Here is an 8,561-nt window from a genome sequence, read left to right on the forward strand (position 1 = left end):
TCCTAGGGCACCGTCATGTGGGAGAGACGGGGCGCTCTCACTGGTGCCGCCACTACAGGAAACCGGCTCTTCGCGGAGTGCTAAGTAGTTTGCCGAGTGCATTTTTTCGAACACTCGGCAAAGAGCTTGTTTGCCGAGTGCTTCACAAAAGACACTCGGCAAAATAAATGCACTTGGCAAACTTACTTGTGTTGCCGAGTGCAAAAAAAAACACTCGGCAAAGAGTTTATTTGCTGAGTGCTACTTGTTTGGCACTCGGCAAATAGCTTATTTGCCGAGTGCCTAGATTCAACACTCGGCAAACAAAATCCCCCCCCCTCAGGCGGGCACCCGCTCCTCTCTCTCCTCCCTTTATTTCAAAATCCTCCCACCCTTATCCTCTCCACCGGCAATTCCTCCCTTACCCTCTCCACCGGTGCTCCTCTCCATCTCCACCGGCGCTCCACTCCCCATCGGCGCATGCCGCATCACCTCTCCCTGAGTCCCTCTCCCCATTGGTGCGGCGCATGGCTGCCCCTCTCCTCCCCCCTTCACTTGCCCCTCACTTGCTGTAGTGGGGAGCGGCGGCGGGGCGAGGGTTGGCGGCAGCAGACGGCAGCGCAGCCTGCTGGCGCGAGGAGCGGAGGTGGCGGCCGGCGCGAGCAGCCGCGGGCGGCGGTGGCCGGCGGGAGCAGGAGCGGGAGCGGCGGCGGCCGGCGCGAGCAGGAGCGGGGGCGGCGGTGGCCGGCGCGAGCAGGAGCGGGGGCGGCGCCCGGCCCGTGGTGCGAGCGGGGCGCGCGGCGCGAGCGGGGATGGTGGCCGGCGTGCGGCACGAACAGGAGCGGGGCGGCGTCGGCATCCGGCGGGGGCGGCGTCCAGCGCGAGGAGCAGCGGCGGCGGTGGCATTCGGCGCGAGGAGCAGCAGCGGCGGTGGTGGCGGCCGGCGCGAACAGCAGCGGCGGCGGTCGCGTCCAGCGTGAGGAGCAGCGCCGGCGGCCGGCGCGAGGAACAGCGGCGGTGCCGGTGAGTGTTTTTTTTCCGATTTTGTTTGCCGAGTGCTAAATAACACACGGCAAAGATTCTTTGCCGAGTGCACGAGAGAAGGCACTCGGCAAAGATGGCTTCGCCGTCACTTTTTTTGCCGAGTGCGAGTGCCGCACTCGGCAAACCGTTCGCCGAATGTAAAATGGCATTTGCCGAGTGTTCTGGGCACTCGGCAAACCGCCTGTGTCCCGTAGTGCGCCATGGGAGTTCTACCCTTAGGAAGACAAAGATGAAGAGGACCTTACTTGGGGCGCCCTCGATAAGTTAATTAGCCTGTAAACCTATAAACCTATTTTTTTCGGTTAACCTATAAACCGGTTAGGTTTTGGAACCAATTCGATAGGATATTCAGGTGTGATAGGTTGTGTTGAGTTGTGTGAAAAAGACGACAAAAATAATGCATTAATTACTTCACCGAGATTGTGTATGGTCGTTATCAGCTCTAAACGTTGATGTAAACGATATATCTATTAACCAGATTAACATTGCTTTTTTGTCCTTGTTTTTGCAACTTCTAGAGACAGGGATCAGGCCATCAGGGTATATATTGTGGCGTTTTCCCTGTTGTGTGCGAAACACAACAGAGAGGAGCTTATCTTGTTCAGACATGGATCAGGCTACTGTTCACTCGGATATTGTTCTCAGCCTGGCGCAGGTGAGCCCGGCAGACACTAAAGCCCCCACGCGTCAGAAATTTTAATAACAAGTTGATTAAGCAGCCGGGCTCGAGAATAATTAATTAGCTAGCACAGCACCAAGCCGCCAACGGCCACCTGGCGAGGTTGCCACACGTTGCTCCACACACGTCAGCCACCACGCCAAATTGATGGATCGTTGGATTATATTCTCTGCCGGCTACAGGGAAGATGCTCAAGTTTGTGCGTCAAAAGCTAGACCCATCCTGCTTTGAACAAATTAAAGGGTGATTCACAACTTATGCTAGGAATGAATCTACTGTTATGGGTGAGTATCAATGAATCCTTGTTTCCCATATTCCAGCACAACCAGCAGCGAACACACAGACCAACCTGGTTTCTACTATACTCTCTCTCTCTCTCTCTCTCTCTCTCTCTCTCTCTCTCTCTCTCTCTCTCTCTCTCTCTCCCCCCCCCTGTTCATTCTCTCCTTCTGCCTCTATTTTCTTATTATTCTCGTTCACCTATGGCCAAAACTTGAATCCTTCATTGTTAACTTGTTAAGCATATTGCTATTTTTATATATACATATAGCATCCTTCACTTCCACACTACTTAACTTCACCGCACACCTTTAAGATTTTGGAGGAAATCAAACCTAAGGCCATGTTCCAGTATTAGAATCTTTGTTCTACATGATTATCATCTTTCATAATGACATGTCAAGTAAAGCTAGTTGACCATTTGGTCATTCTTGTGCACGAACTAGAACACCCATGAAATTCCATTACCAAGCTCTGTTTACTACCATTGTTTTAGCCACTACAAATCCTGATATGGTCTGTCTATTCTCACCTGCTGAAGTGCTTGCTTGCAGCAAATGATGAATAGCACTGTAAGAAACACTTTGAGTTGATGCGATGATCTAGTTGGAAAAATCATACTAAATTCTAAGGGGAAGAGAAATGGACTCGTGTTGTTTATTCTCAAATGACATGACTCGATCGCACCGTGGTTGCTTGCTGAGTAATGCCAATTCATCCCTCTTGACTCTTGTCGCAACTGCATGAGAAGCGTTGATTGCTACATCTTCGAGAATGCTGCACAGGCCAGGTTCTGGAATCAAAAGCAAGCCCAACGCGGGCTACTGAAGTCGTACGTACAGCAGGGATAATAAGCATGCCTATAGAGGAATATGATCAACTCTGATCATCTGACATACTGATTCCGTATTAACCCTGTTTAGTGTAACATGCACGAGGGGCGGAGCATATATATAACCAACGTTTATAATCTTTGTGTTAGATCTACATTAACTTAGAACAAGCTTAACAGGATCATTTAGTCTACACAGTAGATCACACCTAGCTTAACTAATGCGGATAAACATGAGGGTTCGGTCCTTTACCGGCGGCCGTGGCGTCCACGGTCGTCGGTGTGTTGGTGATGTAGTCGATCGCGAGGGCGGAGTCGGGGATGTAGCGTAGTTGTTCCTTGAGCAACTTCTCAGCGTACCGACGTCCTTCAGGGCGCCACCGAGATTGCCCCGGACGTGGTACTCGAGCTTCCGAGCCTTCCAGTGCGCTTAGAGATCGGTTAGGGTGGACTACGTAAGAATCATGAGATTTGGCGTGAGGTAACCCTATGGGGTTGACCCTCTACTTATAGGTCGCACTGTAGGCTTGGGGCCAAACCCAATGGGCTTAGGTTTTGCCTCCCGATCACGACAAAGCCGGACTCAGGGTTTGTTTTCGAGTCCGGGATTTGGGGTGATGGATATCCCCCTTTATTCGTGTTGGTTACGGGTTGACCGAGGTCAAACTAACAAATCCAACATTCTCCCCCTTGACTGAAGGTCAACAACTTCAACTTAAACTAACGACTATTCGGTCACTGACTTAATCTAAACTAAACTAACGTCCCTCCTTAGTAAATCAGTAAGTACCAGACCAATGTGTCATTAGCAGCACCACGGCATACTGGGACAACATTACCCATAACCTTACTGAGAAACGTTGTTAGAACTCTTACTCGTCTTACTGAGAAACCTTGTCAGAACTCTTACTCTTATTTTGGGGAAATTTAATGGCCCTGAACCAGAACTTGATCCAGGATACTCACCAGTGCCTAGGACATGCTTCTGAAAAAGAATTGGTGATAGACCTTTTGTGAATGGATCCGCAAAAAATGCTAGCAGCCACCATCCATGGCGCGGGCAGAGTTGCGATGCCTGCGGCGAACATGGAGTTGAGGTACCTAGACTATATCGTGAGCGTAGAGGAGAGCTTGCTGATGGAGGCGCTGGGCCGGAGCACCCGGCGCTGAGGGACCCCGGCCGACTCCATCCACCACAGCGGCTGGGCCAGGTCTTTGAGCTCTACCTCGTGAGGGAGAAGGTCTGCATGCAGCAGGACTACATGCGCACAGAGCCGATCAGATCTTGGGGAGGGATGAGGGGCCGCACGGCCACACGGCGCGCAGGGGCGACCGGCACGGCTGCAAGACCGGCCTGAGCGAGGGCCGCAGCGCAGGCTGCGCCGCCCGTTTGCCTGGCTGGAGGGGCGGAGGCCGCATGCGGGTAGGCGGCGGCGCGGTGGTGGCCAGGGACGGCTGACAGGCGATGCGGTAACGGGTTGACGGCGAGGGTCGAGTTGGGGTCTCGCGACTCTCATCGTCTCGGTATCTCGGGGAGATGGGGAATCGGGGATTCGGAGGACTCGGGCGGCGGTGGCGGAGGGAGTCAAACTGATTATAGATTTTCTTTTCAATTAGTAATATATTGACTCTACATTATTATTTTTTCTAAAAATACATCTTTTGCCATAAATATGATATTTTCGTTTAAAAATTTTCATATGAATATAAAATACGTTTTACTTGGTTTTTCAAAAGTACGCGTGGCACGCGTCTATTCTATTTAGACTGTTTCAGAATCCAATACAATATTTTGTTATGGTGGATAGATAATTAATGTTAGTGTTTTAAAAATATATGCGCGCCGTACGTACACTTTACCGTTGAATATGCGTGCCGTGGGGGACTGCTGTATTAGAAAGATAAGGGATGGGGAAGGGGAGAGAAAAAAGAAAAGACGAAAAAGGAATGTGATGGAAAGAGAAGAATATTTTATTATAGTTTTGTTGGTAGTATATCCCAACAGTTTGGTGAAATAGAATAGAATGTATACATATATCCTCATCAGCTCCCACTTGGATTCATATACGATACGATTGTAAATTTATAAATTTGTGTTAGCAAACGCGGTCCCAACTCCCATAGGCGCCAGTCACCAAAAAAAAAAAAAACCCCTCTCCCATAGGCGCCCGCGGAGCCCGCTGCTGAGCCACCAGCTGCCGCTTGACGGGGGGAGACATCAGACATGGCAGACCTGGCCTCATGGTCAAGTCCACGTCCCCAACACCAACACGGTTTGCGCGGCGCCTGCGGCCGGAGCGTGAAGCTTCGTGGCAGAGCCGAGGCAGCTTCACTTCGAGCGAGCGACGCGCGCGGCGAGGTCAAGTCCTCGTCAAAAACAAATACTAAGACTCTCGCGCCTCTGCACGCCGCCGCATTTAAGTAGTAAGCTCAAGGCAGGCACCTTCTGCTCAGAGTGGCGAGCGAGCTCGTGGCGGCCGCATTTGACTAGGAGCGCGCGCAATGGCGGATTCCGGCGGCGGCAGCGGTGGCGTCGGCGTCGGCGGCGGCGGCGGCGACCCGTGGGAGTACAAGCTGCGCAAGTACCTGCTGCTGCTGGCCACGCTGGTGGCCACCGTGACGTACGGCGCGGCGTTCAACCCGCCGGGGGGCGTGTGGCAGGGCGCCGACCCCGCCATCGAGCGCCTCACCGGCGACCCCATCATCCGGGAGACCAGCTACCGCCGCTACCTGGCCTTCTTCTACAGCAACGCCACGGCCTTCGCCTCCTCGCTCGTCGTAATCGTCCTCGTCCTCATCCTCTCCGTGCTGCACGAGGCTCAGGAGCAGGCGGCGGGCACGGACAGGCAGCGCAGCCTGGCGCCGCTGCGCATCCTCCGCGTCGTCATGGTGCTCGATCTCCTCAGCCTCATGGGGGCCTACGCCGCCGGCACGTTCCGGGACAGGCTCACGGCGACCTACTCCTCGGTCCTGCTCGCCGGCGTCGTCATCTACCTCCTGGTCCACACGGTGCTGGCCTCCTGCCCGGCTGCACCGGCACCGCCGGACGAGGAGGAGAAGGACGGCAACGGCAGCAGCGCGGCCGAGAAGGAGGAGGCCGAGAAGAAGATGACCAAGCTCCGCAAGGTGCTGATGCTGCTGGCCACGTTCGCGGTGAGCGTCACCTACGTGTCCGGGCTCAGCGCGCCGGGCGGCTTCTGGGCCGACGACGCCGGCGGCCACAAGCCGGGCGTCGCGATCCTCAGGGGCGGGCCGCACGACGCGCGCCTCAAGGCGTTCTTCGTCCTCAACACCACCGCCTTCGTCGCGTCCCTGCTCATCATCATCATCCTCCTGGACAAGAAGCTCTCCTTCAGCCCAAACCTGCGCTCGTTCGAGCTCTACGGGTTCATCACAGTCGCGATCGTCGGCCTCGTCGGGGCCTACTCCGCCGGCAGCTGCCGCCAGGTCGACACCACCGTCTATGTCAATTCTCTGGTCGGTGCTGTGATCGTCTTCATTCTCGCTCAAGCCGCCATCGTCAAGTTCTGCAAAGAAACCATCAAGGAGAGCTGCTTGTGGAAGCTGCTAGAAGGCATACCTGGGAAGGTGTCAGGATGTCTGAGTGGCAATGGGGATGCCAGGTTAGTATTGACAGCAAATTTGGGATTCAATTCAAATTTCTCAGTAATTTAATTTTGAATTTTGATTCATTTGATTCATCATCCAGCGTTGAGAAGCAGCAAAGACAAGTGCTGGAGAGGGCTCGCTCCCTGGTTCTGCTGCTGGCCACTCTGGCGGCGGCCATCACCTACCAAGCAGGCCTGAACCCGCCGGGCGGCCTCTGGCAGGGCGACGACGCCGGCGGCCGCTACAAGGCCGGCGACCCGGTGCTGCTGACCACCAACCCCAGGAGGTACAAGGCCTTCTACTACAGCAACTCGACCGCCTTCGTGGCGTCCCTGCTCGCCATCGTCCTGGTCCGGATGAAGACCCTGCACCACCACAACGCCCTGGAGGCCGCCATGATACTGGACCTGCTGGGGCTCATCGGCGCCTACGCCGCCGGGAGCTGCCGGGACGTGACCACCTCCATCTACGCCATGGCCCTGGCCGGCGCCGTCTTGGTCTATGTGGTGATCCATGTCGTCCTCTTCACGCTGGACCACAACGAAGCTGCTGCTCCGGTGGTCAGCGGCAAGGAGAAAGAGGACCCGGTGGAGAAGAGGCGCAAGCGGCTGCTCCTCTTCGCGATCCTGGCGGCCACCATCACCTACCAGGCCGGGCTGACGCCGCCGAGCGGCTTCCTGGCCGGCGACGATCCGGGGACCGGGCGCCGCGCCGGCGACCCCGTCCTGCTCAACAACTACCCGCGCCGGTACACGGCCTTCTTCTATTGCAACTCGGTGAGCTTCATGCTGTCCATCGCGCTCATCATCCTCCTCGTCAACCCCAACCTGTACCGGCCGGCCATCCGGAGCAACGCGCTGTCCGTCTGCACGGCGGCGGGCATGAGCGGCATCATGGGCGCCTACGCCGCCGGCTGCACGCAGCACCTCAAGACATCCATCTACATCTTCGCGCTGGCGGGGTTCGTCCTCTTCGTGGTCATAGTGGCTGTTGTGTTCTGGGTGTTCCGTGATGATGACAAAGGCAAGCCAGCAGATGGATCGTCCTCCTCCTCCCAAGGCAGAGCAGAGAAATCCAATACCAATGAGGACTTGGAGAAGGGCAAGAACGACGACGCGGGGAAGAAAGCAGAGGAGGATGAGAAGGAGAAGAGGCGGCATGCAAAGCGCAAGTACCTGATGCTGCTGGGAATCCTGGTGGCGAGCGTGACCTACCAGGCCGGCCTGGCGCCGCCGGGCGGGTCTTGGCAGTCCGACGGCGGCGGGCACGCCGCCGGCGACCCGGTGATGCACGACAACCGGAGGCACCGCTACCTGGCCTTCTACTACAGCAACTCCACCTCGTTCGTGGCGTCCATCGTCGTCATCGTCCTGCTGCTGCCGCAGTCCCTGCACAAGGACGACAAGTGGGCGGCGTGGTGGCTCGGGGTGATGAACACGACGATCGTGTTGGACCTGCTCGGCCTCCTCATCGCCTACGCCGCCGGCTCCAGCCGGTCGTGGAAGACCGCCGGATACGTGTCGGCCCTCGTCATCGCCGTGCTGGCCTATTTCGTGGTCCACGTGGCGGTGTCGCGCTTCATCAGGAGGGGGAGAGGTAAACAACGAGACAGCTCCGGCGACGGCGGCGACTCCACCCAGCAGCAGCAGCAGCAGCAGAAGAATGGACAGGCTGTTCAGCCCGCTCAAACTAACTGAAGCAAGCTGGGTGTTTGTGCAGTTTTCTTTCGGTGCCATTTTTGTAGGTTTGCGTGTTGTTTGTGTCTTGTTTTCTAGTATTATCCTTTTTCTCCCTCTTGTCAGGTTTGTAGTTCTATGAGATGTAGTGGTGAATTGTGATGAGTATCGTCATGAGCATATTGATCTCTTTTTCCCTGCTGCAGCAGCTGCATTTTACCCTCTAAACAAACCTGAATCTGATTCCAGCGGATGCGAGATAACAAATGTCATTATTATATATCAACACTAATCTGCACAAGTACTCCAGTACAGTATTTTTTTAAAACATTTGACTAATCTCAACTCAACTGGCCTAACTTTGAGAAAATGATCTCTCGTATTTTTTTAAAAGAAATCGCTGTATGCTCTCGATCGTCTATATATCTTTAGTGATAGACTGTCCCTGTCGTTGTTTAAAACA

The 8,561-nt window shown here is 55.0% G+C and overlaps 1 protein-coding gene across 1 annotated transcript; it reads left to right on the forward strand.

Annotated features, from left to right (window-relative positions):
* Window positions 1–5,171: 5,171 nt before the first annotated feature.
* On the forward strand, window positions 5,172–8,303 carry LOC120645055. Its single transcript, XM_039921802.1, has 2 exons — window positions 5,172–6,436; window positions 6,523–8,303. The coding sequence occupies exons 1-2, from the start codon at window positions 5,316–5,318 to the stop codon at window positions 8,117–8,119; spliced, it is 2,718 nt and encodes a 905-aa protein (XP_039777736.1). The 5' UTR covers window positions 5,172–5,315; the 3' UTR covers window positions 8,120–8,303.
* The last annotated feature ends 258 nt before the right edge of the window (window positions 8,304–8,561 follow it).

The sequence above is a fragment of the Panicum virgatum genome, chromosome 8K, assembly GCF_016808335.1.
Source record: "Panicum virgatum strain AP13 chromosome 8K, P.virgatum_v5, whole genome shotgun sequence".
Classification (NCBI taxonomy): domain Eukaryota; kingdom Viridiplantae; phylum Streptophyta; class Magnoliopsida; order Poales; family Poaceae; genus Panicum; species Panicum virgatum.